General features: G+C 59.2%; 1 protein-coding gene across 2 annotated transcripts in view; it reads right to left on the bottom strand.

Moving 5' to 3' along the window:
• The window catches only part of Abcg1 (ATP binding cassette subfamily G member 1), a 50,039-nt gene that overhangs the window by 4,502 nt on the left and 26,545 nt on the right, over positions 1-18,992 (bottom strand). The window contains exons 3-14 of one of the 2 annotated variants that reach the window (XM_042687285.1): positions 16,629-16,746; positions 15,808-15,940; positions 12,905-12,955; positions 7,984-8,129; positions 7,037-7,160; positions 6,657-6,771; positions 5,610-5,794; positions 5,383-5,484; positions 4,288-4,456; positions 3,341-3,441; positions 2,990-3,148; positions 764-882 (exon numbers count right to left, since the gene is read on the bottom strand). In XM_042687285.1, the coding sequence (XP_042543219.1) occupies positions 764-882; positions 2,990-3,148; positions 3,341-3,441; positions 4,288-4,456; positions 5,383-5,484; positions 5,610-5,794; positions 6,657-6,771; positions 7,037-7,160; positions 7,984-8,129; positions 12,905-12,955; positions 15,808-15,940; positions 16,629-16,746 (1,522 nt within the window). The remainder of the gene's footprint in view (positions 1-763; positions 883-2,989; positions 3,149-3,340; positions 3,442-4,287; positions 4,457-5,382; positions 5,485-5,609; positions 5,795-6,656; positions 6,772-7,036; positions 7,161-7,983; positions 8,130-12,904; positions 12,956-15,807; positions 15,941-16,628; positions 16,747-18,992) is intronic. The other variant, XM_042687286.1, reaches the window with a different exon arrangement.

The following is an 18,992-nucleotide window of genomic DNA, read 5'->3' as shown; positions in this document are numbered from 1 at the left end:
TCTGTATTGGTGGTGGTGGTGAAGTTTGTTTTTGCTTTGGTATTTTTCCCTTTGAAGGGGGGGCAAAAAAGTGGGTACAGAAAGGGAGGGGGGAAGGGTGAGCAAATGCAGTCAGGCTGCTCAGCATGCATTGTGTGGAAAATGGCCTGTGTAAGTGACTTGTAGGCAGGAATGGGAGGGGACTGGGAGAAAGCAGGGAAGGCGGTGCCATTGTCCAAAAAGACATGGACTCACCAACCACAACACCTTGATAACAGCCATGAAACTATGCTTTCAAAAGACCTGCGCTCCACTGGTTTTGCAACCAGGGCTTGTGCAAAGTGCTCTTCACATAAACTATGGACACACGCACACACACACACACACACACACACAACCACCACCACCAAGGCAGCTCTCAAACACCCAGAATGTGAGGGTACACTATGGCTTTAGGTGGGACTCAAAAGTGTGTGTGGGTGAGGGCAGGTCACACTAAAATAGGAAAAACACGCAGGATTGCTACCATCAGGGTCAGCGCCACGCTTGGAAGATAGCTAAGACCTGGCTTCTGTGAATACCTGTTCCCTACAGCGGTCTTGTGTGTCAGCCCTGTTCCTGAGCCACCACAACCTCCTTCCCACCTGTCGTGGGAGATGTAGGACCCCCCCCCCCACCTCCCACTTGCTACCTGACGTAGATGTAGGAACCCCCTCCCCCTCCCGCTTGCTACCTGACGTAGATGTAGGACCCCCCCCCCCCACCTCCCCCTCCCGCATGCTACCTGACGTAGGAGATGTAGGACATCCACTGCAAGTAGGTTGGGATGGTGTCAAAGCTGACGAAGAAGCCCGAGAAGAGCAGGACGGGGATGGCTGTCACAGGACCCACAAATGTCGCCACCTGGAGCAGGGCAGACACACTGAACTCACAAGGGAGCCCACCACGTCCACCCGGGGACCCTGCGGGGTCGTCAGCTGGAGCCAGGCCCCAAGGGACCCCAGTGCTGCTGCCAGGTGCCAGGACGGCCGGCAGGCCTCCAGACCCCTCCTCCAGCCACCTGTGGTCTCCCCACAGCGCCCTCCACGGGCGCCGGCCTCAGTGGGCACCTCCTGCCTGCGGCCCGGCCTAGCAGCTGGTGTGGACACCGCCCGAGCAGGAGGCCCAGAGGACCTGGGAACGAATCACCACCAGTGACTGTGGCTGCAGCAGTGAGGGGAGGGGCCTGTGTGTGGTATTGTGCATTGTGCAGTGCTGTGTAATGTGTGCACCGTGTTGTGCATGTCCTATGTGGGTGGCTCAGTATGGCTGCTTGTGTGTATGTCTGTGATGTGTATACAGCGCATAGTGTATGGTACCTGTGTCTTCAATGCACACGTGTGTGACGTGCTGTGTATGTATGTGATGTCTGGATCGCATGTACTGTGTGGTGTGTATAATACATGTGGGTGGCGTGTGTATGGTGTGTGTTGTGCACAGAGGCAGTATGTTTTCTCTGTGTGTGTGTGTGTATGTATGGTATGCAGCGACGCTCCTCCGGCAGCATCTGGGATGGGTCTGGGTGAGGGAGGTGGTGCAGACCCTGGGCTCAGCCACTTCTGACAGCATGGAGCACCTGTGTCTGGAATCCAGCATCTGGTGGAGCCCTGCCCTGGGTCCTCGGGGAGGCTGTGTGTGTGTGTGTGTGTGTGTGTGTGTGTGTGTGTGTGTGTATGTGTGTACCAGGCAGAAGGAGCCACCAGTTCCCATACCAGCAGCCTCTGAGGTAGCAGGCTGGGCCAGGCTCTGTGCTGGGAACAGGTGAAGCATAGAACCCAAAAGCTTCATCCTCCCGGAAGAGAGAGGGATAGGGAGAGGAAGGAGGGAGGGAGAGAAGGGCGGGAAGGAGGGAGGACGGGCTGGGGGCAGTGGGAAGGTCAAGCACCCGAGGGGCTGTGAGGGACCCAGGGCTGCACCTCGTGCGGGAGCAGCACAGTGGGCTCAGAGGAGGGGAAGGTCTGACGCGTCACAAGGTGGCTGGCACTGTGGGCTCCAGACCAGCTGTCGGGACCGGGGTGTGGAGAGAGGTGAGGACTGCGGGCAGGTGAGTTCCAGAAACTCCTTTGGAGCACCCTCTTTACCCCTGTGGCAGACCCCAGGCCCTTACTGGCCACTAGTGGGCTCCAGAGATGAACCCAGACACTCATGGTGCCCAGCATGGGACCTGGGGAGCCCTCACATTTGGGGGTCACGGAGGAACCATGTTCTTGGGGGGGGGGTGAGGTCAGGCTGAGTGGCCCTGGGCATGGCAGAGGGAAACCAGCTGCAGAGGCTGTAGGGCTGAAGGTTGGGATGGGGTAGAGCAGGCTTCTGGAAGAGGAGGAGGAGGAGGAGGAGGAGGAGGAGGAGGAGGAGGAGGAGGAGGAGGAGGAGGAGGAGGAGGAGGAGGAGGAGGAGGAGGAGGAAGAGGAGGAGGGGGAGGAGGAGGAGGAAGAAAGGAGGAGGGGGAGGAGGAGGAGGAGGAGGAGGAAGAGAAGGAGGAGGAGGGGGAGGAGGAGGGGGAGGAGGAGAAGGAGGAGGAGGGGGAGGAGGAGGAGGAGGAGGAGAAGGAAGGGGAGGAGGTGGAGGGGGGGGAGGAAGCGGAGGAGGAGGGGAGGCTGGGGGTGCGTGGGAGCAAGGGCACTGTGTGGGGCTGGGAGGGACCTCCAGAAGCAGCACCCCACACACGTGGGCTGGGGGACCCTGAGAAATTGCCTTGCCTCTCTGATCCTCTCTTGTAAAACAGCGTTCCTGCCACAAGATGCTCAAAACACCCCCCGTACCCCCGCCCCCTGCTGTGAGGTCAGCAGTCCTGAACAGGACAGCGCCCCTCCTCCCTGAAGCGGGCCAGGCTGGGCTGCCTGGCAGACTCAGGCAGAGCTAAGGAGAAGGGCGGTGGGGTAGGGTGGGGCTGTGCCCCGGGGGAGCAGCCAGGGCCAGCCCCCCACTCCCCCCAGCAGGGGAGCCCGGCCCACGGCTTCCTGGCTGGCACCTGCAGCGACGTGGAGGCAGCCCCAATCAGCAGCCCCAGGGACTGGGCCACCAGCGACGTCATGGTGCCCAGTGCGGCGAACAGGACGAAGCGCACGGCGTCAGACGGCTGTGACGTCATCCAGTACACGATGCTGCAGTAAGCCACCGGGAACATGATCTGCAGATCAGAGCCCCCGTCATGCTGGAAACCGCTCAGGCCCGGCCGCCTGCCCTTCACCCGGAGCCCAGCAGCAGCCCGGGGCAGGCATGCCACCCTCCTCCCTACCTCCCCCCCCGTCCTGTCAGGGACAGGCCGCCGCCCGCCTGGCAGGGCACCACTGGCTCTCTACAGAGTCGCTGGCTCACGCACCTGGAAGGGGACATCGGCCATGGTCTTGGCTAGGTAGTAGGCCTTCAGGCTGTACCAGTAATTCAGGTGTTCCCGCAGGAAGACGCCCATCTCCAGGGGGACTGGGACCCAGAAAGTGGGGGAAGACATAGAGGAAGAAAAGAAATGTCAGGTGGGCACTGCTAGAAAGCCCAACACTCTCACAGGTGGCCCGGGGCTGAGCTGTGTGCTGTCCACCAGCGGGGGTTTGGTTTGGTTTGGTTTACGAAGAGGGATCCGCTGGCTGGGGAAATGGCTGGCTGCTTCTACAGGCCACGAGGAGAACGCAGGTGGAGCACAAGCATGCTCCCCCACCCCCACGGCCAGTTCTGGTCCCGCTGGGATCCCCAGCTCTGCCACCAGCCCGGGCAGCAGGGTCTTGGAGGAGGTGTTCATGCCAGAGTCCTACAGGGCAGCAGCTTCAATCCAGCAGCCCCGGGGCCCAGGGTTGGCTCTGCACACACCTGAGCTGCATGGAAGCCCATGTGGAAGAGCTGGGCAGTGCCCAGGGCCAGCGAGGGCCACCCCAGCAGCTGAGGGACACGTGATGGACTCCTGTATGCAGCTAGCCCCCCTGCCTCAGGAGAGAGTCCATCCCGGGGCTTAAACATGGCACTTTCATATCCTATGTCATAAAACCTCTTTGTCAGCACCTAAGATGGAATTTGGAAAATCTAATGCCAGAGTTGGGCATATTGGTGCAAGCCTGTAAACCCTAGCTACATGGGAGGCACAGGTAGGAGGCCTGCGATTGGAGGCTGGCTGGATGAAAATGGGAGGGAGGGAAGGAAGAAAGAGTGAGAGAGGCAAGAAAGGTAGGAGGGAAGGAAAGGAGGAAGGGAGGAAGGGAGGGCTCAGAACACTCTTGTCAGCCCCGGTGATTGAGTGGGAATCCCAGCAAACAGGGCAGGGCTGGGCCCGCCACTCACAGGTCAGAACGGTGGGCATGAGGGCGGCAAACATGAGGAACAACATGGAGAAGAAAAGAAAGCCGGAGTTGCTCAAGACTTTCTTGGCTTCATTCCCGATTCCCAAGTAGAGCAGGCCAATGAGCAGGCCGATGCCGATGTGTGAGGTGATGCGCAGGTGCGTCAGGACCTGGGGGCAGAGGGGCTCCTTACCCAGTGCTCAGGGAAGGGAGGGAATGAGGCCAGGGCCTCAGCAAGCCTCGGACTCTGATTCCCATTGTGGTGGCTCTCAGTCCACTGTCTCCTTCCCCTAAGAAACAAGCCGCAGCCTGCATCCACCCCCTCCCCCCCGCCACGCATGTGCGCGCGCGCGCGCACACACACACACACACACAGAGTATACGTTTGCTGTTGTTAAAACCCAAGCAATCACTAGCCTTGGTTACACTGATCTTCAAAACTGACAGACGAGGGGCATGTTTATCCAGAGAGAAGCGAGGGATGCTGGGAGGTGGGATCTAAGCGCTGCAGCAGGGCGCTCAGGCATGGTGGAGACTGATCTAAGGGGGCCTGCGCTGCAGAGCCCAGCCTGGGTGACTATGAGCCTCCTGTCCTGAGCTGTGACTCTCCCAGTGTGGGTCCCCGAGGCCCCACACAGCCTCCCCCCGGGCAGGCAGCTGGAGCGTCCACCGCTGTGACCAGGGCCCCTCAGCCACCGCCTCTGTCCACACAGCGGTGGCCTGGCCCCCTCTGCACCTGGCTATGCTCTTCCGAAGCAGAAAGGCCTCCTCTCCCCTGACCGCACCTGGCCTGCTTTGGCCAATGCCACGTGAATGCATGTGACCGTTTGCTGCCTTTGGGCTATGTGTCACCTCTTCCTCTTGCCTTTTGCTTTGCCATGTGGTAGAAAAACAGGGGTTGCTCTAGCATCTGGGCCCACCCCCAGCACAAGCAAGATCCACACTGGCTGCGTGGACTCTACCGTGAACGCTGACATCTTGGGACCACTTGTTACGGCAGCTTAGCAGTAACCACTGACTCGTGCAAACAGAGGAGAGTCTGCTCGGGAAGAGCAGAGGAGAGAAGGGCCTTGTGGGACACGAGGACTCCCCTTACCGAGTCCCGCATGATGCTGAGGAAGGTTCTTTTGAAGAGGATGCAGAACTGGGTGAGGCAGCTGGCCGAGAAGCTGTGGCAGCCCTCCATGGAGGCGGAGTCCTGTGCACACACCAAGAAGGGCGCGGTGAGGCTCCGGCCGGCCGCCGGCCGACCGGCCGGACAGAGCCAGCGTGCGGCCAGGAGAGAGCGCACGTGGCTCACGGGGGCTGGGAGATTCTCATTACCTTTCTCAACCCCTTCAATCGTTTTGTCTGCTTTACCTCTTCAGAGGACCGGTGCCAGAGGAAAGGGTTCACCTCGGCATCGCCCCCGAGGTCTCTCTTGTAGTCAGAGTCGCACATGCCCTCCCGCACGGCTCTCACCAGGCGGCTGTTCTGGTCGCCATACTCCCCAGAGGCCACCTCCATGACTGCGGAGGACACGGAACGCAGGGTCGGACAGGGCGCCTGGGAAGCCGGAGCCACCATCGCTCCGGCGGGGAATGCTTGCTAAGTGACTTATACCCCAATGCAGATGACTGCGAGGCTGGATTCCAGCCATTAATCAGCCAAACCCTCAGCGAAGCCCGTCCCCGCGTGGGGGAGCAGACACACGGATCACGCTGAGAAGCGATGAGCTCATGCGCCTGGCTGCCAAGGCTCTCGCCCGGCCCTGGCTGCGCGCCTGCTGCGGATGGCACCCCACGGACCCGGGACGTGAGGGGGGGAGGAAGCAGGTTCCTCTCTAAAGGACTCAGAGCACGTGACACGTGACAGGTGTGGAAGTGGCCCCAAGGACCCAAGGGGAGGATGGTCTGCCTACCACATAGCAGCACCCAGAGAAACCTACGGCTCGGGACCACAGCCCGCACCCCTCAAATCCAAGCCGCTGCCCGGCCTGCAGACTCGCTGGGGCAGAGGCCCTCATCTCTCCAGGACCGCCCTGCCTCTTGGGCGCTGCCTTTGTTTTTCTCTGTCCTTTCTCCCGTTCTCACCTCCTGTCCCCGCTTCTGCAGCCCCTGTCATTCTCTCCCGCAGCTCTAAATTCCAGGACCTTCTGTGGCTTTTCAGTAGGCTCGTTTGCCCTCTAGGGGGAGCTCTCCCTCACCTCTGACCTTCAGAGGGTTTCTCTTTCTCTCTTTCTCTCTCTCTCTCTCTTTCCCTCCCTCTCTCTCCCTCTCTCCCTCTCTCTGGCTTCCAGTACCCCAGGCGCCGTGCCTTGGCGTAACAGAGAATATGGAGTCGTGGAGCAGCGTGCCGGCGCCCACCTGAGTGGGAAAGCTGTCTACTCACCAAAGTCGGCCGGGTTGTGGTAGGTGGGGCAGTTGAGTCCTAAGTCCCTCAAATATGGCACAAGGTTCGAGACCTTCCCGCGGTATACACACTGTCCTTGACTTAGGACGTACAGCTGGGAGAAGGAAGGGGGGAAAAAAAAGACATCAACCCCAACCTTCTCGTGCAAGGGAACAGGAACTCCCAAACCACCCATCATTCGGTCAGTCGCTCGGCCAGCCGACACCCCAGCGTCTAGAAGAAGGCATGAGTAGCTAGCGCCAGCCTGCTGGGGGTCTAGGGTACGGAGTCTGGATTGGAGAGTCTGGGGTGGGGGTCTTGGTGAGGATCTAGGGTGGGGATCCCAGAGAGGGGTTGGGAGAGGTTTAGAGCCCACATACCTGGTCAAAGAGCTCAAAGAGCTTGGCACTGGGCTGGTGGATGGTGCACACGATGGACCGCCCCCCCTGGGCCAGGCCTTTCATCAGGGACACTACCTGGAAGCAGGAGGCGCTGTCCAGGCCGCTGTAAATCAAGAACACCATGAGCCTATGTAGGCTGCAGGGCCCAGGTCCTGGGTGAACTCGGTGCGCATGCTGCTGGCTCTCCTCACAGGACAGGCCCTGCCGGCGGTGCTCCAGAGCCGCCCGGGCGGGCAGCCGGGCCTCCCAAAGGCCTCCCAGAGAGGCCCAGTGGTCTGGCATGGAGCCCATCCTCTCCCCATTTGGGGGTGAGTGATGGGCTACTGGCCCCAGCGAGGGTACCCGAAAGCAGGACCACTCGATGAGGGTTAGTTACCAAATCTACCGGTGCATTTCCCCGGATGAGGTGTCCTGAGGACTGCTGGGGGAAGTTGCCAGTATCCTGGCAGCCCTGTGACCTCTCCTCTCCTCTCTCTCCTTGGCACTGCAGCCCTACGCCTGCTCCTGTCCCTGCGCTGCGCAGTCACAGACATGAGGAGCCAGGCAGCCCCTCCCTCTCACTCCTCCCAGGCAGCCAGCCTGCAAGAGGCCACTGTCATGACTGGTCCCATTCCCTGCTCTAGAATACCTTGACACATGCAACAGAGGTGCTGCCCACTCTGCACTGCTTCCCTGGCCTTCAGGGTAGCCGTGTCTCAGGGAGCTAGCTAGTGGGGCATCCTGGGAGAGATGGGGGCTGAGAGGAAAGACATCGTGCACCCCGCAGCCGGGGTACAGGTGTCTGTGAGTCTGGGGAAGAGAGGTGTAAGCCAGTCTCTCTGCCTTGCAATCTCAGGAATATGGGACATTTGCACCTCCTCTCCGGGACCACCAGTGAGGACCTCTGAGCGAGCCCTCCCCAGCCTCAGCCGACAATCCTGGCTCACCTGGTGGGCTCATCAAAGAACATGACTGGGGGGTTGTTGACCAGCTCCAGGGCAATGGCCAGGCGTTTCCGCTGGCCACCAGACAGGCTCCCGGTGCGTGTGTTGGCACAGGACAGCAAGCCCAGGGCTGTCAGGATCTCCTTCACCTAGGGAACAGGAAAACAAGAGTGCCCGTTAGCCACCATCCCTCCTAACCCCGTTGCTACCAGGGCCTGCATGCAAGTCCGGCTGGACACGCATCTCCGGCCACACGGGGCTACAGATCTGGGTAGGTTGGTCCATGCAAGCATGGGCACTGCTCCAACATCGTGGTTCTGAGTCCCGTGAGAACAGCAGCATGGGAGTCAAACTCAGGGGCTAGAGTCCCTCACTCGGCCTCTAGCCTAGTGCCTTCTACAGAGGTGTCCAGTATTTGATCGACAGATGGACTAATGGACACAGAAGTAGATGATGGAATTTCTGGCCGGCACAAAGGGCCGCTTGGTCATTAAACAGAATAATCGCGAGGAGGCTGATGTAACACATGCATGCCAGGAGTGTGTGATCACCAGCTATTGTCACCATCACATGCCGCTGCACTTCCTGTGAAGCCTCCGGTTGCACTCGCGGGGCTCTGTCCACATACACAGGGAAGTGTGCAGGGCGGTAAACAGACCTGTGGTCTGACGCAAGGCCCAGGCCCCGGGGTCCCTGGGAAGAGCGCTGAGTGATGACACACAAACAGAACAGGCCACTAGCACTAGTCCACTGGCGTCCACAAACAGGCCACTAGCACTAGTCCACTGGCGTCCACAAACAGGCCACTAGCACTAGTCCACTGGCGTCCACAAACAGGCCACTAGCACTAGTCCACTGGCGTCCACAAACAGGCCACTAGCACACAATCCTCCCCCTCAGCTGGGATGGTGGCCTCGTGTCTACTCAGGTACAGGTGGCCAGCAGGTTTGGGGACACTGCTGTGGCCAGGTCTAGCTCAGTGTCTTCTCAGGAGTTAGAGGCAGGGTCAGCTTCTGCCCCCAGGGAAGATCCCCCGGGAAGGGAGCCACCACCTCGGTACTCCCTGCAGGATTCATCCCACCCCTGGCTGGGGAGCCCCAGGGAGCTCCCCTGGTGGAGAGCCCCAGGGGGCCACAGCAAGGGGGACTCAGGCCAGCAGCTTCTCCAGGGAGATGAGGCCATCCAGGAGGATGTGGCCTCCACGAGGAAGAAAATTTCCACTCTGAACTTTTGAATTATTGATGCATGGTCTGTACAAAGCGCATCGCTGGGGACAGAAAGAACCATGGCAGCGCGGCTGGACAGTCCGGCATGTGAGGAGGCAGAGGCTTGAGCTCCAGTCCAGCTCCGCCTCTCCAGCTGATCTCCTCAGCCTCCTCCCTCTTCCGCTCTGGAGCACCTTGCTTCTGGGGGAGACCAGCCCCCAAAGAGCTTCAGAATGGCAAGACCGTGATCAGAAGAGTTCCTGGCCGTTCCTCTTTGCACACAGTTATCTACGGGCTTTCCCCACATGTGGAGGTTCCGGGGCCTTCCAGAACAGTCGGCTAGTACTGCAGCATGACTGAATTCACTGTGGGGAAATTCCATCTGCACGGCGCACCTCCTTTTCCCATCCATCCTCAAGGAGGGGAAACTGGAAACAGGTCACAGTTGCCAAGGTTGGTGGCCGCCTTCTTCCTGCCTGCAGCCCCTGCCACGCCCAGCCTGGAGCTTCCGGGGATGTCTCAGAAGTGATGCTGCGCACGCTGGTTTTGTTTTAAAAACAGGCACAGAGAATAAGCTATATGTACACACACACACACACACACACACACACACACACACACACACACACACACACACGCACGCACGCATGTCCACAGACTGGCCCAAGGTGACCTCCTCCTGAGGAAGCGGCCTCATTGAAGGGCTCCCCAGGGCTGAGGTGACTTTTCTGGGAAACAAAGCAGGCCATGAACAACACATTCCACTACCTGCTAGAACATTCCACTCCATTGTGCTTCCATAAACTATAAACCACTTCTACCTGGGCACCGAGGGGCTGGTGGGAAATGAGTCAGGGTAAAGAACCAGCCGCTGTGTCCTGAAATAATCCTGTTATGGGTTCCTGAGGGGCAGGGAGAGGAAGGTGGAAGCTAGGCCTGGCCAGGGAATAGAGGCCCATGCACGCGGGGCCTCGGTGAGGCAGTATATGGGGCAGCCCACCGTGACTGCCATGGCCCTGCAGACCTGTCTCATTGTGCCGCCCAGCTCAATGGGCATCTAGTTAGAAGGGCCTCTCAGCCAGCTGACAAGGGCTCAAGGGCCCTTGGCACAGTATCCTCAGCCACGCAGTCCTGGAGTCCTCTCTGCCTGTGGCCTGGCCATGGCTTCTCCCAGAGTCCCTTCCGATCCCCAACAAGAAGCCACCTACCACTCCACCAGGCAGAGCAGGTCTCTGGACTCTCCCAGAGGCCGTGGCCAGTCACCCAGAGTAAAGCTGAACTCTGAGGGGGACAGAGGCACAGATGGAGCTGTGGTGGCCAGGGCGGCGTCTGCCATGTGTCTCTGCTCGCTCACCTACCCCAGTGCTGTGTGAGGGACTCCCTCGGCTCCACTGGGGAAGGCCGCCGTGGAGCACATGTGCGGGGAGATGGTTCCCAGTTTCCTTCCCACAACTCACACCAGTCCCAGAACTAGACTGCAAAGACGCGGTCGGCAGACTATAGAGAGGCAACGGGAACTGGCCTCCTGTCCGGAGCTGCAGACAGAAGCTCAATGTCCCGAGAGCAGAGGACGAAAGCTCAATGCCCAGAGGGCAGAGGTCTGGTTTTCCAGTGGACAGGGGCAGGGCAGGGTGGAAAGCATGCGCAGGGACTTGGCTCCTCCCCTCTGGCCTGCCAGACCCCCCAGCCCCCTTGTGAGGGGAGGGTCAGCTCCGAAGTTGGGCCTTTGATGAACAGAATTCCCTCTCCCAGCTGCCCCGCTCTGGAGAGTCAGGAGTCAGTGGCCATTTTGGAAGCAGCCCCAGGGAGTGTTTGTAGCTGCTGCGTGTTCGCAGGGCCCTGGTGGGCGCGGGCCTCACAGACACCAGCTTGCGCCTCGGCCCCGTGGAGCCTGGGAGGTTGGAAGGTGAGAATAGCCGAGCGTGGGAGGCACCTCTGGGTCACCACAGTCCTCTGGGCACTTGTGGGACCCACTTTTTGGCAGTCCTGGGGCCTCGTGCTGGGGATCTCTGCTGATCTCAGAGAGGCAGGGTCATTCTCGTGCGGGATCACCATCCTGCCGGTTCCGGCACACCACGCCTGACAGTTCCCTTAGCCCCGCCGTTGCGTAGGCAGCCAAGGCCTCTGTGGTGTCCGTTCGGGGCCCACGTCCCCCGTGAGGGCTGCAAGCTGGGGCTTTGAACACGGGACACGACTGTCTCAGTGTGGCTGGAGTCTAAGAACAGAGTGTGGCAGGGCTGGCCCCGAGCCGCTCCCTGGCTGGCAGATGGCGTCTGCTCCACGTGGCCGGCCGTGCGGTCCTCTGTGCGGCTCTGGATCTGTTCTCATAACGACCCAGACCGGACCGAGCGCGCTTCACGAAATATATAAGTAGGAACTCCAGCATCACTCAGAGCCCTCATCTTCCCTCCTGGGCCAGGCTACGGAGAGGGCTGCGAGCACCGTGTCTGTGATGTCTGCGTGTCTATACCATGAGGTCAGGAAAAGCCGCAGACTCCAGGCTATAGCCTGGAGTCAACTCAGCCTATAGCCAGGGCTGCGCGCCCAGCCCTTCTGCCTAAGACAGACAGATGTACACGCACACAGCGTGTGTGCATACACGTGTTCACTTTCTTCCCTTCAGTCTCAGCTCCCCGTGAAGCGCATTCCGTGCACACAGGTGTTCGCTTCTCAGAACTGGAGTCGTTCCTCCCATTCCCGGTGGCCGGGCCCCACAAGCTCTCAGGGCGCCGTGGGGAAGCAGGAGGAAGGAGCCCGGGGTGGCTTGCTGCTGTTGCTCCCTAGCAAGGCAGTTTGAATGTACCTAGCATCAATGAAGCCTTTTGCCCATCCAGGAAGGGGGAAACATGAATAACATCACCATGTGTTTCCTTCCCGTGTTTGGTGGCGACCGAAAGACTCCTCCCTCTCACCCCAAACCACCAACAGCCTCGGCGTGCCGCCAGCCAGGCCCCAGCCAAGCCCGCTCAGAGGCCAGACGGGAGCTCTGGGAAGGGGGGGGAGATGCGGGCTGTGATACGTGAGACCTTACCAGGTGGACAACCCCCCCCTCCCATCCCCCTCCCCCCCCCCCCCAGCCCCTGCCCAGGAGCACTGTGTGGAGCAGAGAGGAAGCTGAGCTTCCTTCCAGTGAACCTGGACCAGCTGCCCACCCTCTGATGCTTTCTGGGGCCTTCACGGTAGCCGTTGCCCTGTACCCCCTCAGCCTGCCCTGTACCCCCTCGGCCTGCCCTGTACCCCCTCGGCCCTCTGCAGGCGTCAGTAACCAAAAAGAGTGGTAAACAGGAGGAGACGTCCCAGGCATGCTGGAAATGCGTTTACTTTCTCTCTCTCTCTTAAAAAAAGAGCTGGTTAATAACAAGGAAGAACTAAATTTCTTCTTGTGAAGTACGTGGGTAGAGGGTGGTTATTTTTAAACCAATGACTAGCAATCTTCATTGTCTATGCATTATGAAAAATTGTCCCATCTATTTTAAAAGTGGAAGGAGGCAGAGCCCTTGATACAACCTTGAAGCGGACATGCCCCGGCCTGGGGGGCGCTGAGCTCCTTGCCTGCTGGGTCTAAGAGTCCACGAGGTGACCCTAAAGCATCACGGTGGGCCCAAGACGCTGCCCTCCACCACACACCAGGTCAGCAGAAGCCGTGCGCATGAGGCCCGCCACACACCCTCGGGGACGCCGGCGGCGAGGGGGGCTGGCCGCGGCCGCAGCACACTTACCATCTCCCTTCTGCCTTCGTCCTTCTCCTGCAGCTTCAGATGAGCAGACACCTGCAGGGGGCAAGGACAACACGGTGACGGCGGCTGTTTCAGGCGAGCCTTGTACGAGGGCCCAGACCCCCCGCAGCTTTCTGAGACACTTGATGGCTCCAGGAAACCCTCAGAAGCCTCACCTTCCCGCTGCCTGTGGCCTAGTAAAGGTGCCTTGTAGGAGAGCAGTGCGTGTTTGTGATGTTCCCTGGTATCTCAGGAGTTCTCTACTGTGCCCATAAAAGGCACTCGACGTGGGCCCCGGGCCCTAAGCCTGCTGGGCGGCCTGTGCTGTGATGGAGGCGCTCCTTGCCCCACTTGTTAAACCTCTGATAACTTGGAAGGACCTAGGTGGTATGCACACCAAAGGAACTGGCAAGCGCTACTACCAGGATGCTGTTTCTGCTTGTTTTGTTTGTAGAGATGCCGTTACTGTACAGAACCAGAGTCTTAGTCCTGAAGGCTGAAACTCTGGGAAGGAGTCATGGAGCCTGCTCAGCTCCCAGGGTCTGTGTCCTGGGCCCCCTGTCAGCCTCAGTTTCCTCAACAGCTCCCTGGTAAGGTTAATCCTGCCACCTCCTTAACCAGGGAAGCTGAAGGGGTTAGGTGAGAGATCCGGAATCAGAGAAGAGTGGAGATGAGGTCTCTGGCCTGGGACGAGGCGAGGCCACGTCACCTCTGCAGAGCCAGCTGTGTGCTGTGTGACCGAGTGTTGCGTCTCAGTCTGGCTGATGTGGGACCAACTACTGGCGACTGAGTCATTCCTCGTGAGGAAAGGGAAGAGCTGTGGCAAGTTCAAGGTCGACGCATTTCCCAGAAAGCGTCAGGAAATGCCCTGCCTCAGAGGCTGGCCAGGAAATCAAAGTGAAGCTTCTTTCCACAAGAACCTTCGCGTCCCACCCAATCAATGACCTGCAGAGAACCCAACACGCGTGTGCAACGCGGGGGTGTAAAGAGGGATGTACTGGACGCAAATTTCCCGCACTTCACAGCAGGCTGGTCCTAAGTCCTCTGTGCCCACCGGAAAGCCCAGCAGAGGCCAGACAAGCAAGCAGGCTCCCAGCACAGAGCGTGCGGGAGGCAAGCTGTCCCCCTACATACAGAACACGCCACCCTTGGGGAGGGAGCGGGGACAGCCCCGCCAGGCCCTCCCTTGCTGCTGCCCACCAGCAGGCTGGGGAGCAGATCGCGTATCTGAAACCCTAACCGCTGCCCTTTGCTGAACTGAGAATCCCTGGGATTCCCGTGAAACGCTGTCCGGCAACCACCCAGCCGGGAGCTCAGCTCATCCACGTCAGGAGCACAGGACAGGGCAGCTCCGGGTGACACCAAGGGAGTGCTATCTCTGCTGACCACAATGCAGAGCGACACGGGGGGTGTGGGGGGGGGGAACCGGGGAGGAAGGATCCCATGGTACTGGGGGCCTTGAGAATCAAGCAATGCCCAGGACAGAGGTTCCAGCTCCCTGGTGTTTACTTTCTGGCATCCCGGGGACTGGCCGCGGCGCCTCACACCCCTAGGCTGGTGCTCTCCCACTTGGGCCATGCCCTTAGCCCTTTTTCCTTTCATTCTCCAGGAAGCACCTCAAATCTCTTCCCAGGGTGGCCTCTCGCCCTGACCCTCCTCACTACGCCTCCTGTGGCACACCTGGAATTACAGGCGGGCCACAGCGCCAGCTTGCTGGTTTGATGGGGTTTGTTCAGGTTGGCCTCCAACCTTTCTCAATCTCTGCCTCTCAAAGAGCTGGGATTACAGGCGTGAGGCACGACGTTCACAGCTCTCTGCCTGGCACAGCAGCATGAGCCTCTGCGCTCAGATCAAATCCCCTTTGAACTGGAAGCTCCCATTGCAGGCTGGCCTTTTCATAAATGGCCCTAGCAGCCCAGAGTCCCAGGAGTTGGTCACGGTCTGTGGAGAGAGGCCCATTGTACGGGTACCACCAGGCTACTTCTGAGGCTCAAGAGGAAAGGTACGTCTGAACACCATGCAGGTTTTTATCCTCGTCAGGATTTACCCTCAGACGGCATGCTGGGAGTGGAAGAGCAGTGACGGGTTTTTACAACCACCGCAGTGTGAGGTCTGCGGGTCCCCCTGCCCCCTCCCAGCCACCAATGCAGCCAGCCCTGCACAGTCTCTCAGAGGAGGAGACCGAGGCTTCAGAGCTGAGGCGGAGGAGGAAGTGGCAGGCACGCAGCGGTGACCTGAGGAGGCCTTTTGGAATGCAGAGCTCCGCCTCACGGCACGGCTGGGCGCTGGGCGGCAGTTGTGGAGGTTCTGTTTCACATCTGCCCCCCGAGCTCACACCGCTCGGGGCCTGTGAACGTGACGCCCGGACCCGGTGGCGCTCAGCTAGCGCTGACGCCGGACCCTCACCTGGCAGCCCCGATGAGTCAGGGCGCTGGGAGCACTGGGGCTTGGCCAGAGCCCCAGAGTAACTCAGGGACCGCGGGCGGAGTGGTGCCGCGTGGCGTGTGGGGAGACCGTGGCTGGTGGAAATGGTCTCCCCTCAGGGCTCTACAGTCTTAGAAACTCAACCAGAACTTCGCCAGATAAGGTTCATTAAAAACCATGGTCTTGGGGCTTATTTTCCATGTCCTTGTTCAAATATGGAGCCTGGGGCTACAACTCTGCTAGTAGGAACATCTGTGCAGGGCCTGGAAGACAGCCAGGGGCAGCCCTGTCAGAGCAATGTCAGGGAGAGGAGAAAAGAGAACCGGAGAGGAAATGGGAGAGGGGAGAGGAGAGGGGGGAGGGGAGGGGACAGGAAGAGAGGGATGGGAAGGAAAGGAGGGGAAAGGAGGGGAGGGGAGAGGAGAGGCGGGGGAAGGGCGGAGGGGAGGGGAGGGGCGCAGCCAGCAGAGCAGGAGGCTCACCATCATGGCCTCCTGCACGGTGAGGTGTGGCAGGAGCATGTCGTCCTGCATGATGTAGCAGGACACCTTCCGGAAGCAGCGCAGGTCCCGGGGCATGCCGTTGATGAGGACTGCGCCCTTCATGCCGGTCTCTCTGCAAACCCAAGCAGAGGGGGGATTGTCAGCTCTCATCCTGCCGCAGCCCCCTCCGGGGCTTGGAGGACCCCCTCCCGGCTCTTCCCTGCAGACTCACGTACCAGGTAGATAACCGAGGGATGGAGGGACAGACACGGGATTGGATTCAAGACCCAGTCTACATATTTACCAAAGTTATCACATGGAACCTATGAGCACTCTAAAGAGCCAGAAAGCATTTTCAAATACTTTTCAAGATCCCGTTTATAATAAACCAACAACACCAGGGAATCTGGCCTGTAGAGTTCCAAACAACTCACAGAAAGCAGAAGGCTCAGCCCGGCTGGTCCTCTTCCCCTGTGCCTTGCCTTATGCATTCAATGCATTCAACTGTCACAAAGTCTCCCTACGTCTTCCTGCCCCCAGAGAACTGAGCTCACGTAGGACGCTGCCTTGTCCACCCGCCTGTGGCCCCCACTCCTGTCCACGTGTGGCTATCGGCAGGGAAGGCCCTTTAGCTCTGAGCCTTGTCTCCTTCAGGGATTCCTGGATGCGGACACACACCGACCTCCACCGGAGCCCCGTGAGCGGAGCCTGGAGCAGCTGCCACTCTGCGCAGGCAGCAAGCTGTGGCAATGGGCGCAGCGGTACCCTTGTAGTGCGGGCCCCGAACCGGGGGAACGCTGGGCCTGGCAGGGCTTGCTCACCTGTACCCAGCCAGGATGTTCATGAGCGTGGACTTCCCGGCCCCCGAGGGGCCCATGATGGCCACCAGCTCTCCACTGTTGAATTTTCCCGAGATTCCTTTCAGAAGGGTCTTGTATCCTGCAGAAGCAGATCACATCCATTTCTATCACGTGGATCATCACATTCGACCCCTCTTCCCCCCGCCCCCCGTGCAAAACACGCCAATACACACATTTGACTCAGAAGTGGTGCCAAAAGCATCGCTCTCCATCTGCACTTTAAAACCCTGCATCTGAGGCTACAAAGCAGACCCCGAGCCCTGCCTCTCTCCCCTTCCCTTGTCTTAGTCCTGGGTTGCACTGAACAGGTTATCATGATGAGCACTACAGTGCAGGCACGCTGCTTCGGAGTGGACGAGGCACTTTCCTCTGTATTATTTAGTCCACGAGGATCCGCCATCCCCATTTCAGAGTGAGGAGGCCCTGGGGTGTAAGCAGAGCCTGACTCAGCACAGCACCTTCTGCCGGGCTGCTCCTAGCCCGGGGTGCTGTGCGTGTGCCTGAATTAATTAAGCAACTCGCTTCACATTTCATTTACAAGTTATTTACTTCTACTTTATATATCAATTATTGATACGGGATCCATTTGTCCGGAATCACTTTATAATTAATCAATACATTATTAATTCCTTAATTAATAATTGAAAGTTGGCCATCATCATGCAATCACATCAAATGGCTTTAGAATTTCTGCCAAGTCTCTCATCTGAAAGCTCTACAAAAGAGGAAGAGATCTGCAAAGCCACACACTGTATTTTCAAGTGGGCTGTTTACACGTGCTAGAAAAGATAAATCGAAGCAGTGGGGTTCACAGCTAAGACTTCCAGCTGAGCGACGGGGTGCGGGACGGCGTCGGGTGGGGAGGCAGCCTTCCTCACCCTTGCCAACGGGAATGGAGCCTTTACAACTTCAGCCCCTGCACAGAATGCTGACAGGCAGTTTGTGAGACGGGGACTCTTGGGGGGCTTGCCTTAGGGGCCCCTGTCCTGTCTCTCTCCCCCGGCTCTGCTGGGCACCCAAGCCTGTATGTCTGCCAGCATCTGGGCCCCAGGGAGCTTTCTCCCTGCTGCCTTCACATCTTGCACAGATAGGACATCTGAACCTTCCAACCTGCCACCAGGAGAGTCCCTGAGGCCTTGTTTGAGCGAGGCGGAGAGGAAGGGAAGGGAAGGGCAGGAAGCCTGTGTCCCCGCTACTCTGACTCATTAAGAAGAGAAGCTGTGGGCCCCGGGAGTACAGAGTCATCCCAGTGGGAAAGGGGGCCCAGAAACAAATGCAGGGTGCAGAGAGCAGCTCAGAGCTGCACCCGGACCCAGTGCCACTGGCAAGGGCTAGTTAGCGACCAAGAAGCATGGGTGGGCCGAGGGGAATTGTCTGAGAGGGGCCCGGAGCCCGAAGAGCTGGTGTCACGCAGAGGATGGGCAGACGGAAGAGCTGGGGAGGCAGAGACCCTGAACAAGACTGGTCCCAGGGCTTCCCCAGATGGAACTGCGCGGCTCGGGGCTGAGTAGCTGGGCAAGAGGCTCCCAGGGGTTCTGAGTGACATCACCAGGGAGTGAGCGCTAAATACCAGGCACCCTCTCATTACTGCGGCAGCTGCTCAAGCTGGAGTCGGGGTTACTCGCGAGCACATTTTCCTTGGGGCTGTTTCCTCCCCAAGTTCAGAGCTGATCACCAGCTGGACCCTGAGAGCCAGAGGCCAGAGGCCAGGTCGCTGGGCTGACCGCTGGTGTGTGCAGCCGGAAGGGCTGCGCCAGCACCTTCCTGCCCCCAAGTGCCGCTCCCATCTTGGGCTGGGGTAGTGTGTGCCCAGGGTGGTACAAAGACCACCGAGACAGGGTACTCACAGCCACCCATCAGACCTGTGAGGGGCAGATGCAGTCTTTAAAACAGCCACACCGGAGCCCAGACAGAGACCAAAGCAGAACTTGGAACCCAGAGTCCAAAGAGAGCGTAGACCAGAATTCAGAACCCAGAACCACAGATCAGAGCTCAGAATCTAGAGACCAGATCAGAATTTAGAAGCCAGACCAGAACTCAGAACCCAGAAACTCAGATCAGAAATCAGAACTAGACCTGAACCCAGAACCCAGAACCCAAACCCGGACCAGAACTTGGAACCAAGAATCCAGATCCAGACCATCAAGTAATAATTCAGAACCCAGAACCCAGTCAGAGACCAGAGTGCAAAACCTACAATCAAAGAAGATGAGAGACCAGAACCCAGACCAAAACCATAGACCAGAACTCAAGAGACAGAGAAGGGTGGGAAGGGGGCTGGCACGGTGTTTTATGTGAGTGCCATCTGCAAAGAAGAAATCAGGC

This window comes from Dipodomys spectabilis, unplaced genomic scaffold (assembly GCF_019054845.1).
Source record: "Dipodomys spectabilis isolate Male_0828 unplaced genomic scaffold, ASM1905484v1 ptg000107l, whole genome shotgun sequence".
NCBI lineage: Eukaryota > Metazoa > Chordata > Mammalia > Rodentia > Heteromyidae > Dipodomys > Dipodomys spectabilis.
Note: the sequence above shows the minus strand (reverse complement) of the source record. Positions and strands in the feature narration are given on the sequence as shown.